At 40.0% G+C, this 25,381-nt stretch overlaps 2 protein-coding genes across 4 annotated transcripts in view; both read right to left on the bottom strand.

The window, feature by feature from the left end:
* The window catches only part of plin3 (perilipin 3), a 292,037-nt gene extending 275,565 nt beyond the window's left edge, over nt 1-16,472 (bottom strand). Inside the window, exon 1 of the mRNA XM_072439243.1 lies at nt 16,465-16,472. The gene's annotated coding sequence lies outside the window, so the exon portion shown is untranslated. The remainder of the gene's footprint in view (nt 1-16,464) is intronic.
* Nucleotides 1-25,381, bottom strand: part of glis1b (GLIS family zinc finger 1b) — a 61,685-nt gene that overhangs the window by 9,998 nt on the left and 26,306 nt on the right. For 2 of the 3 annotated variants that reach the window (XM_072439240.1, XM_072439241.1), the window contains exons 4-7: nt 8,257-8,418; nt 6,174-6,284; nt 4,281-4,425; nt 732-900 (exon numbers count right to left, since the gene is read on the bottom strand). In XM_072439240.1, the coding sequence (XP_072295341.1) occupies nt 732-900; nt 4,281-4,425; nt 6,174-6,284; nt 8,257-8,418 (587 nt within the window). The remainder of the gene's footprint in view (nt 1-731; nt 901-4,280; nt 4,426-6,173; nt 6,285-8,256; nt 8,419-25,381) is intronic. The other variant, XM_072439242.1, reaches the window with a different exon arrangement.

Here is a 25,381-nt window from a genome sequence, read left to right as displayed (position 1 = left end):
TAACGATGGAAGGATGTGAGAGCTACGAATGAGTTAGAAAGATTTAAATCCCCACTTTCTTCTTCTTCTATGGTGTTTTATGGCAGCTGGTATTCAAGTGTTACATTACCGCCAGACTTTATTCTTTAGACTTTATTCTTTAGACTTTATTCTTCAGACTTCATTCACTTTCTTTTAGCAGCTTTAGTGCACTCCAGTCATTATGTCCTTTAAGCTTTGCAACTTATCATCTACACATTACAATACAGCTAGAACTAGATATTTTATACACACAAAACCCTCTCTGTTGTGGATTTGCTTTTGCTTCCTGGTGGAAAACCTATCAATTAAAACAGTGATACTATTCTCCCACACAAAATCTACTTAATAGTTCTTACACAGAACGCTTGTGGTATTTTCTTTTTTCATTTTTGGTTGAATAACTGTAAGAGCGAGAACGTATTAAAGTCATAACATGAATTCATTAGATTGTTCCTGTGTGTCCGTCAAAACTATTTACATTTCTGATTAAAACTGTAATATTTCATCTTGTAACATATAGAGAGAGAGGGGGATTGAGGGAAACACATGACCTCACCCCTTCAGCACTTTCTTGGCACCCTATTATGTCATGTTTACATTGCACATAGGTTTCTTGTGGAAAAATCCAGTATTTCGTCTGTATTGGAGGTTTAATTTGACACGCGCATCATAAAACCTGTATTTTGACAGCGTAAGCGCGTCTCACTGACCCGTCTCTAGCGCCCTCCATCGGGGTGAGGGGGGACAGGTGCGGGCTGCCCATGTCCCGGTCCAGTCTGTGGCGCTGGGGCAGCTCCGGGGCGGCGGTGGCGTTGGGCGGGAGGAGCTCGGCCGGGGCGCTGATGGGGTGATGGGGGTTGCTGGAGCCAGTGTACAGGCCTGAAAGAAAAACAAGGCTAATTTAGTAAACGTGCTGGGCAAACTTCAGGGGCCCGCGCCGCCTCTTTTCTTTGAGCGAATTAAAAGCCATTTCAAGGCAGCGGGATTTTGTTTTGACATCCTTCATCCAATCAGAGGGCGGCGCAAAGTGAAATGTTCTGTTTGCGCCGGTTGTAATTTGGGGTACATTGTTTGTACTGCCATGGGGATTGGCCTCGGTTGTCCTTACAGCTGTTTGTTCTTATTACGCTATAATGAAGTAAAACGTTACATATGTTTCAGCAGTGACTTTGAACAGTAGAGCATTTAGGAGCAATAAGGTTAGTGGATGGTCTCTGTGTGGGTTTGGTTATACAACATTCAGCGTTCAGAGCGCATGAGAAACATCTGCGCTCTGCATTGTCATTGAGCCCCTGAGAACGGAACGTCCATAAAACAAAAAGGCAGTCAACAGTTGTAATATTTATTCTAATTCTAGTTTAAATTGAAGGAAAATGTCAGCAGAAGATGCGTGTGTTTGTAGAAATCTCTTCATCATCAGGATAATGCTTGTTGTTGCCATCATTTCTAATAACACAACGGCAAAAATGTACCATAAATTAAATCGATTTTGACTTCGTCCTCTAACTTTCTCCGATGAGCTGCTTCTGTACTGTTCAAAAGGACTCATGTGTGCAACTATAGAGCGTCCGTTTAATTCAAAGAACAGAAATAGAGGCACTTCTGAGAGGAGTTGAACAGAACAATTTATCAGTATCTCATTTTCAGTTGATTCCTTTCCCAGCGTCCTGCAGCAGATCTGACTGTCTGCCGGAGTTACCATCTCCATGAGACAGGGGCAGATGAAAGAACCTTGAGTGGATCGGTGCTCCCGGTTCTGCAGCTGCTCCTCAGTGGAAACATGCCAAAGCCCAATCTGACAGCGCTCTGAAATAGTTACAAGCTTGATTCATTACCCGCAAATCATCAATCACTGGCCTTAAATGTTTTCCCCTTTAGCCCCCAACATCTGCAACCAAACCAGGGAAACAGTCGACAAATAATGGCCTCCAATTTCATCCTTACAACAGGAAAATGGGACAGTAGTATAAGGATTATGCAGATTGGTTCAGGGACAGTTCTGCAGCCTATGAGAAGTGGAAACACCGTCTAAAAAACAGGGAACTTCTCATCTTTAATCTGATCCTATCAAAACTATATTTCGTACCCAACACTCAATGAGCTTTGCCACTTCTAAAGACCCGTGTTACAATACAAGATTTAATAGTTATGTTAAAATGCGTGTTCTAATTTGCCCCACTTTTCCTGTGCAAAGGCTGATTTCCCCTGGATTCTGTGATTTGGCTCAGGGTCCAGTCTTGCTGAGTTCACGGTGCAGAGGAATCCGGAGCACTCAGCACATCAGCGGGCACATATAAACATCTGAACTGTGATAGGTGCTTCCTCTTGTTAATTGGGGAACACTCTAATAATGGCCTATAAAACAGAGAGGGGTTTCTTATAAGTCTCGCAAACAGCAAAACAACTCTGCCTGGAAGTATGACTCACTTTCTACTAAGTGTTAATAATGGGACATTTGCCCAGTGCACTCCACCCCTTCCGTGCATCCTATTGGCTCAAATACAAAGCCAGATTCAGGCAAATGCCAACCTACAGCTTTTGAATAACATTACCTCCTTAAACACTCTTCCTTTCGAGAGCCAATTCCTCCAGGCTTTGAATCCATTTACAATTTAAAAAAAAGCAAGAAGAATCCACAGAGGCAAAAACTGTGAGTGTTTTTTGAAGACGAGCTCTGCGTTCAGCATCAGTGATGGTCATTATTTCTAAAAACAATAACTGAACACAACAGGGAACAAGAACAAGCTGTTGACCAAGAACACGGTCAAATCCATCACTAGATTGCAAAGTCGTCCTAGCACAGTCTCAAAGTTTAGTGTTTATCGTTTTATTCATTTACAACATTTTTGAATGAACTTGATGAGTTTCCTTCCTGTCAACAACACAAATGTAGGTTAAAGCGATTGTCTATTTGCCCAACTCAAGATTCTGTGACACACATTGGGTAAATGATTGATTGGCCAGCAAAGAAATTTAGATGGGTGTGATTGACAAGTGGCCAGTCCAATCCACTGACAGGACTGGAAAACATCAGTGATTTCATTTAAATCAGACGGACTGCTATTAATCTGAAGTGAGAAAAGTTTAATTCAGTTCAAAATGATTGCACGGCTCAGTCTGAGTTTAGCTTAGGTTAATGTCATCATTAACTTATTGTAGTACAGAAAAGGAAACAGAGTAAATAGGGCCGCAATTATGCAAACAATTATTTTAATAGTTGACTAGACAATTGATTATTTCTATTGTCCAGTGAGACTTTTCAACTAACAATATCAACAACATAAAGTTTTAAATATGGTGACTGAAAGCTTTTAGATAGAAAACATACGCAATTATATATATATATATATATATATATATATATATATTCTACACTTTTACATTTTATTTAATAATGTGGCTGTCTTTGTTATATTTTTTTATTTTTTTTATTTTAAATCAATGCAGCCTTTAGAGGAAAACTAAAAAAAACAAAGTGCTAATGCAACATCTGTGAGACAAGACTTTAGTTCAGTCAGAAGTGAGTGTCATTTCCAGAGGCAATAAAAAAGCATCAGGGAGCCGAGGAATGGAAAGAAAAAACATGTGCAGAAGAGAATAGAATGACACTGTCCTTTGTCTTGAACAGGACTCATCATTTGTGTTTGTACACTGTGGTGTTGACATGGTGACAGTCTCAGTCATCAGGCACTTGAACAGTAGTTAAGGGCCACATGAGATCAATAAACTAATGTTTTTTGTTAGTTTGACACGACGAGCTGACATGAAATGGCCCAAAATAGAAAGCAAACAAGGTCAAGTATAAGGATGTCAATCACACGCCGCTCTGAGCATAAATTGTTGTTACAGTTGTACAAGTAAAATGTGTGAAAGTGGTCGAATAAATCACTGCAGGGTTGTTTGTTTAGGCCTGACTCAATATATATGGTGAGTACAATGGGCTAAAAGCACAAATGAAGGTCATACATCTCCAGAAATTATGACATTCCTGTTTATTACCGCCAAAGACTTGAGATGGCTTTACCAGGTGCGCTGGTGGTCTAACCTCAGCAGTGCAACTATTTTCATTATTTCCTGGATGGTGATATTTTGCGGCGACTCAAGGTCAGTTTGAGAAATACATGTATGCATTTTGTCTTAAGTTAAAGCTATACTTCTCATACTGCCCCTTTATAGAGCCATGTCCACTTATGTGGCAAGAACTGAAGAGAAAGGAAAATAATAAACAGAAACTGTAACTGTGATCTGACTTTAACCACCTGAGAAGATGTCCTGGCCCAGGACCGGGGAGCGTGTGTCTTTGCCGTTGAAGAGGTGCTGCTGAGAGGCAGAAGAGCTCTGGAGGTGCTGCATGGACAAACAGTCACTGAGGACGTCCTGCTCCAGGTGAGGACACGACCGCAGCTGTCAACAGAATACAACACAAGTAAAACTACAACAAAGACTTAGTGTTCTGTCATTAGATGCAGCTGGACTGCCCTCTTAGGCAACAAAAGAATAAAACAGTGTTTCAGCCAGGAGCTAGTGTATACTTTTGTTTTCCTCATTGGCCATAACGTGATTGTAATGTTAATATGAAACAGTATCTCTGTAAATCAGAATTCATTAGCATTCAGAAGGAACCAGGGAAAGAGTAATTCACTCACTTTTGAGTCATGTTTTGGCCTGGACTTTAAGACATCCATAAACACTGTGCCAACTCGGAGCCAATGGGAAAATGCTTTTTTTTTCAAAGCAAACGTGAACAACTATAGAATAGTTTTGTGAAAGTTCAAAGTTAAAGAAAATGCATTAAACAGAGCAGCACATCCAAACAGGACAAAGCATTATATCACGGCTCTCAGACTTTCTCTGCAGAACCCAGTGTCAAAGTGTCAAAGTCTTCATTATCCAACTGTTTATACCACAATATATTTACGTTACTTGATTCAACTGAACTTGAATGAACTTAGTAACCTGAATTTGATTACGTTTATCTGCACATATATAAGTAATGATGGTAGTAACATTTGCTGTGCGTGATTTAGACCACTTTAAAAACATTGTGTTCCAGTGTTTGTGATGATTGATAAGCATCTGAATATTTTAACTTTGAACCACCCATCAATTTATGTTTATGGATGAAAACATATTCAAATATTCCAAACTGTTCCATGAAATGGATTTCTTTCATTCGTTTCAAATAGTGCTTATTTTAAGTAGTTGCAGAAAACAAATCACATTTTTGTTGCGTCACTTTCAAAACATGAGACTTTTTGGACGCACAATGACAGTTGTGTGAGTTCTGTGCAGGACTGTGCAGGACTGTGCAGGACTGCTCTAAGCTGGCATCATTTGCAACATTATTTCACAGTGAAGTGAGTTCAGGCCTGTGTCCGCAGAGCTGCACCTCTGCATTTATCACATGTAATTGGGGGCCTGCTTTTCCCCATCGCGACACTCTAACAGTTTTCTCTGCTCCAAGAGTGGAGCAAGAGCGTTTGTTTGACATTTGTCCATAACATCTGGCCACAGGAGCATTGTGCATTACAGCTTATTAACAATGCTACACATGTTTCCCTTTAGCGCTGAGCGCTCGGGAACACATCATGCAGCGTGCCACTATCCAGCCCCTCCACAACAATGAGGCCATTCTCTTATATTTACTCTCTTCAGTCAGGGAGAGAAAGCTGTTGACCAAGAACACACTGAAATGTGTAACACCAAATCTGTCACGGCTTGAACTGTTTTCAATGTCACCACACCTAGACCACAACTTCCTCAAGTTTTAATGACATCGTTTTTGGTTCTTATTTTCATTTGGGGGCGATTAGTGGTTTAGAAATGCATTTGTTTGGATATAAATATACAAAAATATACTATTGTCCAAGCACAGTTTTAAGTCTGGGAATTTGTGATCCGTCCCAAATAAGGATAAATGAGAGTAAATATAGGCATAAAATTGAAATCAAATCAAGTTTATAACAGCACAGGACGAATTAATTATAGTTAAAAACCGAAGATGAAAGTGAAGATACATTTTATACCAAATGTATCAGAAAGTGAAGTACGATAACTTTGTGTCATTAAGAGAATTATTACTTATAATTATATATACACACACATATATATGTGTATATATATATACATATAGTATGAGTTTCTTGTCTTACCTTCCTACGCACCTGCTGCTCTTTGGCCGAGTGGATCTTCACATGTTTGCGTAAGGAGCTCGGATCTGTGTAGCGCTTGGTGCAGCCGGGGATCTGACACGCATACGGTTTCTGCAAGGGGAAAAAACAACATCTAATTCATCTACTAAACTTTATCTAATGATATGAAATATAATGAAGATAGGGCAAGAAATAAGACACATGGGATAGGTTTTGTTTAAGTCCTACCTTTGAACTGAGCAAAGGAGAGTAAAAGAAGCAGAAGACAAGACAAGAAAAAGACAAGGTTAAAGTCAAAAAAGTCAATGTAACAATAAATCACATTTATATCATACGGTTACTGTTTACAATCGACCCATAGTGAAGAGTCGGGAGAGACATTCAAACCTTCAGTGTGCACAGCATGAGACTGAACATTGTTGCTATTGAAGTTGTGAGTGCAGTAGTTGAAATCATCAGTTTACACGACACAAAAACCACAAAATCAGAGAATTATTTGGATTGAAGCAAAACTATCAGTTTTCTTATGATTGTGTGAATAAGCCGCAGAAGAAACACAACGTGGAGCTCCAAGAATGAGGACTTTTACTCAAACATCGTTTTCATTTTTGGTAAATACAGGTTTGCCATTAAAGTGTAAAGGGATATGCGTCTGTTGTTGGCTTTCACCCTCCTCTGTAAATAAACCACTGTTATTCCAAGCACCTCAGTGCACCACTCATGCCCTCCATGTTTGCTTTGTCAGCCATTGCACCCAATACAGGCACAACCACCACTGTGTGCAGAATAAATCTCATTAAAGTGTTTTGGCAGATCAGAGATGGCAGACACACTGATGTGAGTCTTTAGAGTATTAGCTGTATCATTTGTCTAACAGTGGAAAGTTTGGGAGGAGCAAACAATTTGTAAGTATTAAACAAACCATAACGACTTTTCCGAAGACTTATTTGGTCTTAGGGATCCAGAATTATGCCCTTTTCTGAGCCCCACATGAGGCTTCTTCCCCCAAATGTTCAAATGTTTTAGTTTGATTAGAGTAAGTACTATGTACTATGTACTATGTACTATGTACTATGTACTATGCACTATAAATAAGGTTCTGCTGAATAATCAATTACATCACTATAATATATAATATGTATATGCAAAGTAGTGCAACTTCCCTAACTTTGTTATTCAAATATATTATGTTTTCCTCAATTATCACATGATCTCTCTTAGTGGAGTCTGCATGTTCTCCCCGTGTCACCGAGGGTTCTCTCCGAGCTTCCTCCCACCGTCCAAACACATGCATGTGTCTATGTCTCTGTGTTTAGCTCTGTGACGAGCTGGCCCTGTGCAGGGTGAACCCCGCCTAAGGCCCAAAGTCACAGGGATAGGCTCCAGTCACCCGCGACCCCGAATGGGAACAAACGGTAGAAAAATGAATGAATATCAGAGAAAAATATAAAAAGTTTGCATTATGGTTTTATAATACAAGTTTTTATTCTGTGGAACCTGGACATAATTTATACAAATCTGAATTTGATGTGGGTAGTGCTGTGATGAGTGGCAGAGATGTCTGACTCAACATTTCCTTCTTTAGGTCAGAAACAGGCAGCGCTCTGTCCGTCTCTCCGTCCTGCCCAAAAGTCATGGTTTTATGACCTGTGCCACATCCAGGCCAAAGCAGAGCACACGAACTGACAGACTGACACTGTCAAGAAGTGGAAACAGACGTGAAGACTCGGAGGGCAAAGGAGAGTCTTCTAACTGCCCAGAGCAAGAAGCCTAGACCCAAATTATTCATTTTACAATTTGTTCAATTTGTCCGAGCAAAGTGTAAATCAATACCGCAGATTATTCCGTTATTATTAATCTTTTGTATTTTTCGATCCAACATTCTGCCGTGTTAACAAATCTCCTTTATGTGAGCCAAAGTATACTATTTGTGTTAATTATACACATTATGATTTTTTAATGGTGATTTTTGATTCCGTTTATTTTCCACTCTGTTAAAAAGCTCTGGTCACATGGCACACACAGACCACCCAGGGCAGAACAGCTTCAGAACAAGCTGGAGAGAGCGAGGAGAAGGGCTGACCGTGTCCAGGTGAGTACGCTGGTGCTTGGCGCGGTCGCTCGAGTTGCTGAAAGCTTTCTGGCAGCCCGGATGCTGGCAAAGGTACGGCTTCTCTCCAGTGTGGCTCCTCAGGTGGATCTTCAGGTTCTCCAGTCTGGAAAAGGCCTTGTTACAGCCCTCAAACTGGAAACAAAAAGGGCAGGCACGCAGTCAGACAACATGACAAAAAGTGACAGTATATATGCACAATGTCTTATATTAAAAGTGAATCTATTATCTATTAAGATCATTAAATCTAATCAAATATCTAATTGTCAGTGAGAAACATATCCTGACATGAGTGTAACTGTCTCAGAGTGTACATGCTGCACAGTGGCACCAAAGCTGTGTAAGGCAGAGCATCAGTGAAGTGTTGTGTGGTGGTCATTTCTGTCTGTTTATTCATTCATGTCATTAAACACAAAAATCTCTGGACAAATCCTTGCAAAAAATGTTTGTTGTCGCTGAAATTAAGTCTTTGTGATGTTGAAACTGTTACACAATACTTTGCTTTTTGTCTGCTTGAATCACTATTTTCAGATTAGCCCCTTGAGGCAACTGCTGTTGTGATTTTGGGCGTTACAAAAATAAATTGAATTGACTTGAATTGGTGCATTGGACGGACACGTGTAAACAAGGCCCTGTTTGTGCTGCGAAGAACCATCTGATCCTAAGCACTCAGCCAATGAGCACCACAGATTTGTTAACATGTGAATAATAAATGACGCCTCTCACATATCCACTTCTGCACTTCTTCTCAAAACGTGGCTGATGGGTGGATGGGGAAGACCTCCTGCAGAGCGCCTGTGTAAGGAGTCACTAATACACCACACAATACATTAAGTGTATTGGTTTAAGCCACACTAATGTCAGAGCACTGAGACGATCAGCATCAAACCTGGTACACTGATATCTATTTTAGATCACACTGACTGCAGCACACATTTTAGTTTAAAATACAATCATTTAAAAGACTAGTTCAAAAGACTAGCATGGCATCTTATTCACAGAACACTGAAATGACTCCAGGTCTACTGTATCTTTCATTATGTTTAGGATCGGTCACAACTCAGTACTTTTTGCTACTGTTAAATCCTTGTAAAAAGCAAAAATGACTGCTATTGTAATAAATTCTAGCGACAGAGGGTCCCATCCCATCCAGAGCCTTTGTCTGGTGACCTTTAGTGCCGGCTGCAGCCGGTCGAGTTACGGCGAAGGAGAGAGTGACACCATTCTTCTAATGGGCCTTCAGCTTCAGCCGCTCTCACCGCTCATCAGCTCATCCTCCTTCATTAACTCAGACAGCAAGGCCCAGCCTCTATTCACTGTGGCTCCATTTAATAAAGAGGAAACCTAAGCCTGTCATGGCAGCTCCGCGTTCTGTGACCAGGCCGCTGTGTCTATGAGAGTCTTAATGTGGCCAATTATAGAAGAGCACAGGCCCTGCAGTAGCTTCAACATGTGTGTTACAAACCAGGACTGCACAATGTAAACCGTGTTACACACAGGTCCTAAGAAATGTACTGACAGGAGACTCACACGGAACTCATTTGTAAGAAATACGGGGATAAACAGTACCGGTATATACATTTAAATAAAGGGCTAATGGGTTTGGGTCTGATTCATTGAGCCTTGTCCTACTCGCGTATCAGTAATCTCTCCACAGCTCGAAATATTAGAATATTATAAGTATTAGACTATACGTTTACTTTTAAGTATGGAGCGAGGAAGACGTTAAGGATTCAAACCCTTTTCTAATAAAGATGTGGCACAGTTTTAGATTATGTGAAGAGGTAAAATCGTGAAAAACAGTGATAAGCCTTATATCTGCATACTATTGTGGCATTATAGTAATATAGCTATCTAAAATCAAACAATTATGTAAGCTATGAACAGGCCGGATATTCAATCATATTTATTGCACTCAGAGGATCTGTCCTTTGTGTAGAAGACATGAAAACACACAATGAAGCGAGTGTAGGAATGTGTAGTGAGAAAAAACACATCCGAGCTTCCATCAATAGACAAAACTTTACTGTCTGGCTTCAGCACATAGTCATGGAAAACAACTTAAAAAGTCACACCATGTTTTACTGCGGAAATATAATTTTAGTGAGTGCTGCCAATCAAATGAAAGTTTGCATTGAAAGAGAAAAACGCTGAGGGTGGGAAAGTACAGTAAAACATCAGGGAAGAGGAGAAACAAACACAGTTATAATAGATTTGTATTCTGTCCTGTAAGTGGATCCTTTCACTCTCCTTTCTGCGATACAAATAATTCTAAATTACACTGGGCTCCACAGAAGGAACTGTGTTTATCATGTAGAGTGCGTTACTACTTTGGAACTGAGCTGAAGGGAGGTTTTTCTGCTCGCTGAAAAACCAAGAGGCAATGCCATCTAGAGACATTGACCAGAAGCCGGCTTGAAAAGTTACGCTACAGAGGGATATTATAGAGCGGCCAAGTTTGTGGTCCAAATGACATCTTCTTGGGAGTTCAGTTCTTGTCAAAAACTCTTAATTTGGGTTTGTTGGTGTGTGGTTCATTCACTATTGTGTAGTTTACACGGAATCCCGACTGATCATCAGTTCTATAATAATATATATTAAAAAGAAAAAGAAAAAACAAAGTATGTGAAAGTGTAAATACAAATAGTTTTTACTATTATAGCTATTCAAGCTGCAAGTGATCATTTCATCAGTATACTGTACATGTGTCAGTATTAGCACTTATGGTGGTACTATTATTAGGTTGTAGGTGTATGTGAGGGGTAATAATAATGCAGCTTTATACTGTTGTATAAGGAACCTTCTGATAGACAGAGGTTTGAGGTTGATTACTAAATGTGGAGCCATAACACACGAGTAGGACGGCCTTCTCTGGACACTAGGAGGGAAGGACATTTATTTTCAAGGTAATGCTTGGATTAGCGCCTCCGTATATATTTGTACTTTGATCACTCAGAGAAGTGTTGACTCCTATTCCTTACGAGCAAATGATCGGCTGTTGCTCTGTTCCTTTTGCCTGCTCTGAGCTAGGGAAGAAAGCATTTTGTCCACTCAGCTCCTTTTGCTTGGAATATGTGGAAACAGACTGAGGTCTGTCCTTTAAAACCAGGCTGAAAACTTTAGAGACTTGTGCAATAATGTGCAATTGTTTCTCATATGCTGTGTTATTTTTATGTTGTTTAATGTGTATGTTGTAACTGTTGCAGCCTCTTGACCAGGACTCCCTTGAAAAAGAGGTTTTTAATCTCAATGGGACTTTCCTAGTTAAATAAAGGTTAAATAATAACCTTTATTCACTGAGACTGTGGGTCTCAGTATTATTTACTCTGCACAAGTGGGATGTCCTTGACTATGATTATACCTACATAAATAATATTAAAAGAATGCTATCACCACTTGTTTAGGGCAAATGTTCAGTGTTGATAAAGAACATTAATTTAATTGAGTTTAGTTGTTTGTAAAGTTTTATTTGAATTTTGTGCTGATTTTGTTGTCTGGTCTGATTATCCGATCTGTGAGTTTCGGGGTGTGAGCTCAGATTAAACACCCAGTAGAACTCAGCCACATCTGTAAAATCCACATCTCTCGTGGCTCGTTAGCCTGCGATCTTATAAAAAACACTATCTGTCCCCCCAAAGGTGTTCCAGAGAGGGAGGCAAGAGTTGGATCTATTCTTGGTTATAACGCACTAGAATTACGTCACAATGTTGATTTTAGAGGTATAGATTTTGAAAATCTACTTCTAGTACCAGAAAGAGTACATGAACCATTGTGATATTACACCAGGCGATAAAAACAAATGTCTAGGTAAGGCAAGTCTGTAGAGCACGATTCATACACAAAGCAATTCAATGTGCTTCTCCAACGGTTTGAAACACACGACTGTGAATACAATGTGCCTCTCCTCATTCACGAGGGCCAATTTAGAGTTGCCAATTTCACCTCACACATGCATGTCTTTGGATGGTGGGAGGAAGCTGGAGAACCCGGACCCACTGCAACACGGGGAGGACATGCAGACTCCAATTTGTGCAGGTAAAACGATTAAATGCTCGAACAATAGATTTGTAAATCACCTCATCATTGCAGTCAGAACAATAAGATTCCTTGTAATTCAGTTTGATACTGCGAGGAATGTAGATGTCAGCACACTGTCACTAAAACAGGAAAAATACGTCCATTGTAAAGAAACGCTACTTGTATCTCACAACTTCGGACGCTTTGACAGCTATTTAATTCTGGAATATTTGGCTACACAAGCGCTAACGCCGCTTCTTCAGCCCCAGAGGCATTACATTACGGGCTCAAGAGGATTCTTTTCGCAAGTTCAACGCCAGAGAAAACGAAGGCTAACGTAAATACCCTGAGCCCTAATTCTATGGTCACAATAGCATGAATTAATGTGAGCGAATGAATGAATAGTGTTTGATTTAAATGCAGAGATGATGCATTATTGCATTAACCATGTCATGTTGATGTGTTGAGGAAAGCATGTTTGATCTATAGGATTAGACCCCTTTGCATTCACAAATACAGATACTATAGCTCAAACATGAATAAGAGCTTCTCGAATGAGTCAATGCACCAAAACCACTCACAAAGTACTTGCCGACTTGAGCGCGTGTTTAATGACAAATCCCAGAATATTTAATTAAAATATTTTGTTTCCAATATTGTGCTGCCACCTTTTCCAAACTTTTTTTTGCTTTTTTATTTCACAAGGAAAGTCTCAGATATTTGGAATATTTAAAGGGGAACATATAGCAACATATAGAACATACAGCCCTAACAGAACTGAACCATGGGCCCTCTTACTGTGAGCTGAGAGCACTAAATTCCTCACCACAGTCGCCCCATTAACAGTCAAACAAAAGTAACTCAAATGTAATGTAATCCACCGACTGCACATGAGTGAAAACATACTGACTAACTCTCTAAGACAAGTAGGACAAACAGATAACTGTAGTAGCTCTGACACCTCTGAAAACAGTTTAGACGGCACTAATCACATGGATTGCTTTAAACATGTTTAGTTTTCCTCTCATTGAAAGGTAAAGCTGCAGATCTGTTCACAGCGCTGACACTCGTCCAGTCTTTAGAGGAGGGGTCAGCGCTCTGTAAACACTGAGGATCACCGCAGGTCTGACATGGCTGAAGTCTCCACCAGGTGATGACTGTAGACAGATCTAGATTTATGAGGTCCACAGTGAACAGCAGAGGAGGAGGAGAGCTGAAGAGGACTGGCAGCAAAAGGCCCAACTGTGCGGCAATGTACAGTGCCTCATTAACATCCTGCAGGAGCTGATATAAACCAGTCATGACTGGGCTTGCTCTGAACTACAGGCCTGAATAAATCTCTAATAGACATATGATCTAAGGTTAATATTTTCTTAAAGGAAGAGAGCAACAAAAACCCCTTGGACACATTAAGTACATAAAGATTTGTGCAATGGCTGTGAAACAAGAGCAGTAAACTACAATTACAATCCCAGTTCTTCATGTCGAGAGGGCCTTCACAAAAGTAAAGTTGTCTAGTGGTTTTCTGTTGAGATTTGTTTTACCAAATACATCCAGACTCTGTCACTGCCAAGACTAACAGACATGACGAAGAGTGAGGTTTTAGTGGCAAATGAAAACATGTCGAATGAAGTGGCAACACTGAATAGCAGCTTGTCTAACTTTATAAGTATATAAAAGGCCTTGGGATGGTTTATCACAAGGTGTCCCTCTCTGCTTTGACCAATAAGGAAAACCACCAACACTTCAGTAACAGAGCAGAGCGGAGCTGCGGATGGAGCAACATGTGCCTTTAATCTGCCTGCCTCCAAATGCCCTGTGGCAACCACAGCAAAGAGCCCAGAAACGTAAATGAATTAAATTATATCCATATGAATCAAGCAGACAGCTACAGAGAGACAGGTTTCTCATGCAATTTGTCAGGATACAAAATTAAAAACAGCTTGGCTCAAACAGACACATTACATAGTTTACACATATCATTTCCACTGTGGAGCGTAACACTCTTCATGGCCAAACTCATCTGTCAGGAGCAGGCCTTCATTTGGATCAGTGTTTATATTACAAAGGGGGCGGGATGAATTCACACCCAATTAATTCTGATTAACTAGAGCATCTCAGTTTCACTTTGTCTTATTTTTTACCAATAATTCACATAAACATCTGCAACTGGACTTGGAGTCCAGATGCACACGGACAAGCTGCAGAGCAACAAGTCAGACGATAAATTGTTGGGAGGAAGTACTCATGTAAATGACTAAAGAAACTGATGCCGCGGTAATTTTGGGGCCAGATTTAAAAGTGTGGATGGCACAACAGGAAGCAGAGCTATGATGACTAAATGAGGCTGTAGTAATGAGCGAGCCCAGCTGCTGCTGCTGCTCTGAAGATGGAGGCGGAAGTGCAGAGATGGAGGAGGCCTGGCACACTGGACCAAAGAGAACAACGGCACAGTCAGGAGCTTCATGGAAGCACTTAACCTGCTCCAGTCAAATGTCAGCCAGCCTGCATCACATTAGAGAGCTAAGATGTGATTTCCTCTGGCTGAGCCAGCCCAGGTTTACACCAGGATGAGGGGGCAAAACAGGGTCACGTTCACAGTGAGATGGGTCAGCATCTCAAGACCAAGAGTTTGTCTGGCTACAAACAATTATCCTCACAGTCAGTGCACTTTATTTATGTCATTAAGACAATTGTCTTACTTTCAATTACAAATATGACATGTAAACCAACAAAGAAGTTAGCATCAAGTTTGTGTGTATAAATATAAAATAAGCAAAACATGCTTGCACAGTTATTTAAATACTGCAGTATATACTGTATGAGGCCGATTCCCAGGATGGAAAGATGCAAAGTGAAATAATGAATCTAAAATGCTCCTCATGACCAGAGTTCTGGCTCAAGCAGCTGGAATCGGTTCCACTGCTGTGTGCACTACAAAACCTCTTGGTGAAACAAAAACAACGAAAGAGTTTGTGTGTTTATTTAGTTTTATATTCTCTGCGGCCAAAACTGCCCCACTCTCCATGTGTGATGTTTATTCAATCCTTTTTACGTAGAATAGCCAATTACAGGTCAATAGAGAGCTCCCAGTGCCATGCCCATTAGTAAGTATTAGCATTAATTATAAACCCATTCAAGTAACGTGAACCTGCCCTCGAATAGACCGTCGGCCCGGTTATGCAATGAAAAACCTAAACATGATCTGGCGCCTGGACTGATGTTACTGGCAGTCAATACGGCTCCAATTTGACGGGGCTCGGAGCAGCGGCATCCTCTGACACCAGCGCTTCAATCTGTCCAGCACCTTTCACTCTCACCTGCCTCACCTGCCTCTGCTCCTCTGCCCCCCGAAGGCACTGAGCTGCTCCGCCTGTGACACACAATGGGCTCAGATACCTCCATGTGGATTTTATATCGCGCCTATTAACGGATGACAGATCCAGTAATGAATGTAACAATTGATTTAAGATTGGACCGCTCTGCTTTATGGTCTTCTTGTTGGACTTGGACAAAAGTGTTGCTGGTATATAATTTATATATAAATATAAATAAGAATGTCACATTATTAAATGTCGATGTTACGTTCAGAGAGAAAGAAACATTACAAATATACGATTTCTCAACACTATTTTGTTAATTAGCTTTATTTTACAAGTCGAGTTTTATTAAATTTAACTTCGGAATGAAAAAAACAGCCAGATAAAAAGTACTTTATATATAGTTGACTTTTTTGGAGAATAGATTGAACTGAAACGCCCACGATTCTCACGATTACTATTTTTTTAGTTCTCACGATTATATTGTGACCTGAATAATCATGATTATTGATACCAAATAATATTTTTAGGCATATACGACCCTTTTAGAGCCCACTATTTCTCGAGCTATTGATTTAAAGGCTATTTTAGGTTGTGTAGCATTTACACTCTGTAGTCACGGACTACTGCAGTTTCCCCAAGACGTACTTTGAGAATTATTCATGCGGAAACTATGTCACTTGGAATTGTCTTAGGACTTTGCGGTTTGCCTGATGCAGAAGCTTAAAGTGCAGCTGGTCTTGAGTTATCACTTTGGCTAAACTGTTTCAAATGTCTTTGCAGCACACCTGCTGAATGCTAGTGCTCATCCTGACAGTACAGTATGATACATGTGTTTTTTTACCAGTGGTGACCCAGCAGCTTATCAGTTGTTTCCACGGCACTTTTTTTACTTTTAAATTGTCTCGGATGATGAGTCTCCATGGAGGCTTTGTAAGTTTTGCAGCAGGACAATCAATCAATCAATCAATCAATCATCCCTGTTTTCTGTCCATATAACAGCTGTAAATAAGAGTGTTATTATTATTAAGATTAAAAGAGTTATTTCTAAGTTATCTGTAGTTATTATTATATTTCAGTGCCTAATCTTGCAATACTGGAATTTAATAGCAAATAACGGTTTTCTAATCTTATCTTAACATGTTGGACGTTCGGTTTGATCCTGAGCTGTATATTGTTTAGAATCTGAGCGTTCTACTTTGTGATACTGATCAAATTGCCTTTACAAAACACATGGCCAGTTCCTATGAAATATAGGTATTATTTATTATTACTTAAATTGTATATAGGTATAATAATGATTAAATACCTTTCAGATTTTAAAAGTGCTCCTTCAAGAGGTTTTTTTTCATAGTTTTTATTGTCCACACAGAGCAACAGTTGACACAGCTGTCTAAAGGCTCACGCCTGCTTTAGTGGCAACCCAATAACTCTAACGTGACAACAAATAAACATTGCAGAAGCTTTGGAGTCGCCAATCCAAATAGCTCAGTGCCAGAAGCGCTATAGAGTTGAGACAGAAAACATGCCAGTAAAATTAAACAATAGGTCACGATGGCATTTCAATCAACACGAGGGCTCGAGCGAGGAGCAGGGGAAGAAAGTACATTTACACAAGCCCTTCTGGAGCCTCACCAGACCACAAAGCATCATGGGTGAAAAAAAAGAGAAGAAATGTGGTGCCAGGGTGCCCAAAGACTTGCTCGGTCCTGTCTGAGCCGTTTGTACTCTTCTTTGAGTCACATCGTCTTAGCTATAACAGGACAACAGATAAATCCCAGATAAATCCGCTTTTAGATTGTGTTTTCCCATGTGTCATTCCCAGTTTGCATAAAAGTCGTCTTTCGTAACAGACTAATGGGTAAAAATGGAAATAGAAGAGCATTAAGGCAAAACACATGGCTGCATGTTTGGACAATCATGCAACAAATGATTTTATATAGCAGATGAATGCGTTCTGTTCTTGTTTTTATCTGCAAATATCAATTATTGGACACAGAAGCAAGACAAACATTGGATATAATGGTATTGGCTACAAAACATCCATATCAGCCAACAGCCATCAAGCAAAGCGTGCAGACGAGCAGAGTAAGTGTCTTGCCCCAGGACACAATTGCAGTACCTTTAGGTTTATCTGTGAATGCTCTTTTCTTCCACTCCAGCAGGAATGGCCCGGCTGCAGATGTAGGTTACGTTTTGTGTCATAACTGCACCGTTTCTAACACAAATTAATACAAAATGAACTGTACGGCTGTCAAATAAAAGCTCTGCACGTCCTAAAACATGTGATTATATATCAGCAAAATGATAATGAGCATAACATTGTTGTCAGGAGAAGTCTATAAGCAAGTGTCTTTGTAGCGCTCCCATTTCTCACAATGGAAAGTGCTGCAATAAACTTCATACAACACACTGATATGCCCTATTTCCTCACGTTTACAAAATGGATGGACATTTCTCGTCAATCTCTGTAGTGTGAGCGCTGAGGTATTGTTGCTGTGCTGAAAGTTGCTGCGCACTGACACAGACCAGTTCGACCAGTTATGAGAAGCCGTAAGAACAAAGAAAAACAAACGGGATACGCTGGGACTTAAAGGCTTCTTACGTCTACTGTAATTCTGCGGAATAACTGAAGCAATCTGCCCCTGAGCCCAGCATAAACCTTTTTACATCGATGTTAAAGTGATTCAGAGCTGAACCGACGCAACGTGAACCAGATGTTGCTACATGGAACACAGAAAGTTAGCGGACTTTTTTCTGGAGACAGTTAGAAATCACCGGGGTGTAAAAGGCGACGGGGGAGAGGTAAATCCCAGTTTAAATATCAGTCTCTGTGTTGCCAGATTACACAATCATAATCAGGACAATAAGAGTCTCTAACATGTCCTTAAACGTCCTCAAATGAGACCGCAAACCTTTGTGTAATTTGCCCCGCTCACTGTAATCGCCACTCATTAGTCTAGATGTGGTTTGGGGAGATCTGTAGCACACAAGTCTTAGGGAGGTGTGAAGAAAGCCGTTAACTGCGACTCGCATTAAACGTTTGAAAAGGCCACGGACAAAATGCCATCATTTGGTGTGCAATCATTTAATCTAATTGGAGCAGGCTTTATATTCATGCGTTTCTGCTTCCTGTTCAGGTTAGAAGCAACATTTATTTTGTTTTGAAGATTGAACGCTATGACAACGGTGCTAGTTTTCCATCACTCTGGAAGCCATGACTTCAGTGACTCATTCGTTTGAGGAGCTTCTTTTTACTATAGTTTTTTACTATTGCTAAATATGACAAGCTCCAATTTTGAAGTTAAACTGGTTATTCTACTTCTAAATATTTTTCGTAACGTGATCGCGATGATAATTTTCCAAATGTTTCTGCCAACTTTTTAACCCTGTTTTATGCTTCCAATTGTCCAGTGTAAAAAAACGATAAGGGCAAAGCCAAGTTACAGGACAATAAAGTGAATCTGCTGTGGAGAGGTGACTCTGCTCACAGTGAGAAGGATATGTCAATACAAAAATGCAAGATAGAAGTTTATAAGAATAGCATTCTGGGAAAGCAGTAAAAACTGTTCTTAATTTGGTCTTAAAAAAGTACTGCAACTTTTTCATCAATGCTGTATTTGTGTTTGTTTATCGAGAGGCCAACAGTCAATCCTGGAGCAGAGTTCAGACTCTCGAGGATGAAATTGGGCAATTTTCTGGTTTAGAACGGCGCAAATTAAAGGTTTATATTGTTTATGTTCTTGAAATCATTACTGAAAGCCTTTTTATTTTGTTTTTGAAAAGAAAACTGTTGAGTGGTTAAGGCAGCAGCACATGCCAGGCTCCATGTGCAGCTGGCTGCAGTGTCGTGAGCTTCAAATCCTGACGATTTACATCATGTCCTCCCCTTCTCTCTCATCCCCATTTCACACTCAGCTGTTCCGTCTAATAAAGTGTACAGGCCAAAAAATCCTTAAAAGAACAATCTAGATTGATCTGAGAAAAAACTCCGCCCAGCCCTGGAAGCCATAAAACGACATAAGACTATTCTCAAAGCTGAGGTGGACCGCTCAGTCTTCATCAGTCATCACTTTCTCACTTGAAATGGAGGCTCTGACACCATAAACACACACAAATGTTGGAAAGCCTCACACAACCTGGACCCAACACTGGAAAGTTTGTTGACAGAGGATTCAGTAAATGATCCAAATGTGTCTCAAATTCAACACATTCCACATGACTAATGCTTCATGATGAATTCGGGGCTTAAGTTGAGTCTTTTGGGGTGACATCATGGGCTGCAGTCCCTGCCTGGTTTGGTCTGGACTGGCTTTGCCCGCTCCAACGCTCACGTCGTTTCTCAGACACTAAATTAAACCCGGCACCCGAACCACAGCACACCGCGGCGCATAATTTAAATTTGACACCCCAAGCGTAAACATGTCTTTCGCTACATAATTTCTCCATACTTCTCTTCGTGTTTGTTTTGCACAGTAGCAGCTCAGTTTCTCTTATGTATTAGCTCTAGTTTGAGGCGGGACTTTCTGGCTGGTGGCGGAGCTCTCTTTGTGGCCTGTGGCGTTTAAGAGCTGGATAAATGTTGGACTTGTTGCTGCTGGAGTGGAAGATGTGACAGCTCTGAGCGGTGGACAGTGTTTGATGTGATACAGCTCTGCAGCATAAATAAATATCTATCTCAGCAACACTATTTACACTTATGTTGAAGAGGTATAAAGACAAGTGTTGTCACTACTAAAATGTTTTACTTTTGAATAGGCCCATTCCTCAAAACCAAACTAACACAAAAAAAATCTCCTTTTTGAGGAAAAATACTGTAATTTTCTTCTTTTGATAAAAGGATACTTGTTCAAATGAGTATCTATTTTTTTATTGAAGTATTGATTAATATCTGATTTTCGAGCCTTTTGACAACCCTAATAAAGATCACTGAGCGGACAGTGAGCAATTACATCATACTTTCTATCAAATGTACTTGTTTTGATGAATGATGAGAAAGTAAAATAATACAGATAAGACAGAAAAAGTGTTTGCAATCAAATTGATGACTGGTCAGATTTGATTTTTTGCTCTCAATTGAAATGTTCCGGAGTGTGTTTAAAATGTGCTCTGTGAACTGAACCAAAGGAGGAGATACAGAGCACAGATGTTAAGGCATGAAAGCTCCTGACAATGACCATGCATGGAGGGTTCCATCCCAAATCCAGCACCCTGAGACTGGACACTAGCCGTAAGGAAGGAGGCCGGGGACTAGTGATCGGGAGAGCCACTATCCAGGACAAAACGTCCAAGATCCACAAGTACATCAAGGACAAGGCTCCTACAGATGACGTGCTCAGTGAATGTCTCAGACACTAGGGAACAGAGGATGATGAGGTGCTGGAGGGACCATCATAGGAGGACACGCCCCTACATGGGATGTACCACCGGAACATAACTGAAGTGGCTGATATCACGAAATCCTACCAATGGTTAGAAAGAGCCGGTCTGAAAGACAGAGGCCCTGATCATGGCAGCACAGGAGCAGGCCCTGAACACCAGAGGCCCAGATCTACCACACCAGACAAGAGCCAAGGTGTAGACTGTGCAAAGGGGCCCTGACACCATCCCGCACATAACTGCAGGGTGCAAGATGCTGGCAGGGACAGCTAACATGGGGCGTCATAACCAGGAGGCTGGCATAGTGTACAGAAACATCTGTGCAGAGTACGGGCTGGAGACCCCAAGGACAAAGTGGGAAACACCTCCAAATGTGGTGGAGAACGACCGAGCCAAGGTCCTCTAGGACTTCCAGATACAGACAGACAGAATGGTAGTGGCGAACCAACCGACATAGTGGCGGTTGACAAGGGTCAGAGGAAAGCCGTGGTGGTGGACATTGCAGTACCATGGGATGGTAACATCCGGAAAAAGGAACATGAGAAACTAGAGAAATACCAAGGCCTCAGAGAGGAGCTGGAGAAGGCCTGGAGCGTGAAGGTATCGGTGGTGCCCGTAGTGATTGAAGCACCCGGGGCAGTGACCCCCAAACTGGAGGAGGGGCTTGCGCAGATCCAGGAAAAACATCAGACATCTCGGTCTAGAAAAGTGCAGTTCTAGGAACAGTAAAGATACTGCGCAGAACCCTCAAGCTGTGTTTGTTTATAACAATTCAGAAAATGTTGCCATATAAATCAAACAAGCTGTTGGTAAGTTAAATGAATTCAAGTCAAGATGTTTGAGTTTTAAACTATTGATGGTTTCAGGCTCAACACTTTGTAAAGTGTCTATAAAATCAGTATTTTATTGGAAGCACAGCACTTATGATTTCTTTTCATGTCTTTTTTTTGCATGTTTGCCACACTTAAATGTTTCAGATCATCAAACAAATTTCACTTTTACAGTGACATACCAAAGGGGCAGACAGAGATAATCTTCAACAGGAAGGCAGAGAATTAAACTGTTCAAAATATGGAATAATGATCCACGGTTGACATAAATTGGACACAATGGTGTTCATACAACAAGTTCATACAACATGTAGTTTTTAAATGATTTTATTTTATTAAGGGAACACAAAATCTAAACCTACATGGGCCTGTGTGAAGTAATTGCCCCGTAAACCTAATAAATACTGGGCCACCCTCAGCAGCAACAACTGCAATCAAGCGTTTGTGATCACTTACAATGAGTCTATTACTGTGCTGTGGAGGAGTTTTGGCCCACTCATCTTTGCAGAATTGTTGTGATTCAGCCACACTGGTGGGTTTTCAAGGTCATGCCACAGCCTCTTAATAGGGTTAAGGTCAGGACTTTGATTAGGAAACTCTAAAGTCTTCATTTTGTTTTCTTCAGTCATTCAGAAGTTATGGTCTGGGGCTGTTTTCTTCTGCGTCAGGACCTGGAAGATTTGCTGTGATAAATGGAACCATGAATTCTGCTGTCGATCAAAAATGAACCACCATATTTTACTACTGATATGATCAACTTTTTTTCTGAAATGCGGTGTTACTTATACGCCACATGTAATGATGACACACACCTCCCAAAAAGATCAACTTTTGTCTCGTCCGTCCACAGAATATTTTCACATTTTGTGTTTACTTCTGTTGTCTTTAACTAATGAAATTAATTCATTACAAAAAAAGAAATCAGAAAGGGGATGAACACTTTTTCACACCACTGTATATATAAACTTCAGTCTTCCTGAAGATGTGAGACAGGCTTCTACTCTGACAATGTTCAAATCTAAGCTAAAAACAGTTTTGTTTAGCTGTGCATATGACTGAAAGGATTTTTTCTTTGCACTCTTCTCTTTTGTTTGTGATTTTATTAGTTTAGAAAATCAGTTGGATTGATAATTTTTAATTTAGTTAATTTTATTGTATTTCTGTTTCTGTAATTTCTTTGTGATTTGAATGCATTTTTCCTGCTGTGAAGCACTTTGAATTGCCTTGTGTATGAAATGTGCTCTACAAATAAACTTGCCTTGCCTTGCCTTGCCTTTAGAGCAGACAAAAGCACTTTTTTTAAATTGATTTTTTACATACATTTTAAATATTACTATTGTTTTTTTTTTATTTTCTTACCAAAACCCTGGTCAACCCTGATCGAAAAACCTCTTGTGGTTGGAGTTAGTTTGGACAAGAATAGACTTTTAAAATATCCTAGATCCAAACCAGCAAAAACAAATAAGAAAATAAAATCAATGTTGACAAATGCAATTAATTTAAAAAGAGAGTCTAAGAACACATTATTTTGGTTACAATTCAACACATGGCTTTTCCCACCATCAATAAACAGTTGGACCATGAGAGTATTTTCTCTCAGACATTTTCTGCTTATCTTGGAGTCATGGATTATGGTGTATATAATATATTTCAGCCATACAGCTTGGATGGATTAGTTTAAGGATATTGAATTTTCCAGATACAGAGTCTATTAATAACTTTAGTTTATGGAGCATATGTTGAAGAATGTCTGACCTCCTGACCATCGTCCATCGGTTAATCTTATCTCCAGAGCACGACTGCATATCTGCCCCTGCACATGATGGAGAGAGACGCCTCTTCTTTACCTATTTGCAAAGGGATCTGGCCCAGTAGAAAAGGTTAAACTGATTAAGGTTTTGGATAGGAAACAATTATGACACAATCTCTGTGCAATGTATAAGAGCCCTGGGTCGTCAGGTTTCCGATTGCGGAGCGTGATTAAACGTGAGGGAAATGGGGAAACTCAAAATACTGCATTCCTGGCTAATTCAATTTGAGTGTATCTCATGTACAAACGCCGGTTGCTTTGATACCTGGATATGAGACACAAAGCAAGTCAGGCATTTGAACTTGTGATGCGTTCTGCAGGGATAATTTAGGTCCATATATTAGTAATAACCACCTTATAACACCTTAAGTAGCATTTAAAGTTTCCTTTTATGGCTTACAGTACAGTTTAATGTATTGTGTACGGTGTAATCTATGCTGAGGGGGTAACGCATCGTCTGACATTGGTATATTGCAAGTTCAACAACAAAACTTTGAGAGTATTATTTACTGTTGTGAGGTATTGAAGTAATTAACCCTGAACAAGTCTATCCTTGGGCCTTCCTTGTGTAAAAGAACCACTGTTTTGTGTCTGTGTTCTTCTTGTGCTTCTCGTTTATTATCTATCTTTATTGGGACAGAATAATCCTTCGTTGTAATGTTTGATGGCTAAATGTTGCGTGGGAGAGAGAGTGAACAGATGAGATTTGGGATGGTTTAATGGCAGCGGAGCACTGCGATACATTAGTACAGAAGATTGACTGGAAAACTTTTACAGCCTGACAAGGAGTTGGCCTGATCTGCTCAGCAAGGAAAACAAGCAAGAGCCATCCATCCAGGGCTTTCATTTGAATGCCAAAACAACAGCTGCAGGGCTCGTCCAACAGCAATTTCATCATACAAATATCACATATGGATAGCATTGTGTTAGCATTAGCATGACGGTGGCACGGCGGGTGCACAAAGGCCTGGGAAAGGCAGTGGACGAGCTTATGAGGCTTGGATCAGACGCACTATAGGATCAGAGCTAGTTTCAGTCTGAGATTGACTTTATAAGAAGTAAAACCAAAAAATTACTAGATATTTAGAAATAAGACATAAGTTATTCAAGGGAAAATGATAAAGGGGTAAAACAAAAAAACTTTTGTGATTTTGTAATGGTCAAAAACTTACAGAAAGGTTATATTTTTATAGTTATTATTATATTATTATTATTCTACATGAATTATATCAATCTGAAGTGACACTTTTTTTACAAAACCTGAAAGTTAATACAAATACTCCACGCTACTGTAATTGTGTAGATTGTTTGTGTGTGATTGTACGGTTTTGAGAAGATTTTTAAAGCTGTACATGTATTATTGTAATGGTGTATCATTTTTGCCATATAATAGTACTACAATTCAAAACCATCAAAGTTACGGCTTGAATAGTAACTTGGTATATTGAGGTAGGAGAGGGGAGGGAAAATATGGCAAAAAAAATGTATATACAATTCATTTTTGTCTGGAGTGAAGTCATCTGCTTCTTCTGAAAGTTCACACTTCACTGTGATTGGTTGAATCCAGCTGGACACTATTATTGCTTTACATTTGAGAGTATCTTCATGCTCAATACATATAAAATTCACTAGACATTTATTGCTTTAACAGTTCTCCAAATCAGTTTGGACAACTTTACCTTTATTCTTATTGTAAATGTTTTAATAGGTACTTCAAAATATGTATTTTTGTATGTGCTACT

This window comes from Eucyclogobius newberryi, unplaced genomic scaffold, assembly GCF_026437365.1.
Source record: "Eucyclogobius newberryi isolate DKJ021-1_F unplaced genomic scaffold, fEucNew1.0.hap1 SCAF_9, whole genome shotgun sequence".
Classification (NCBI taxonomy): domain Eukaryota; kingdom Metazoa; phylum Chordata; class Actinopteri; order Gobiiformes; family Gobiidae; genus Eucyclogobius; species Eucyclogobius newberryi.
Note: the sequence above shows the minus strand (reverse complement) of the source record. Positions and strands in the feature narration are given on the sequence as shown.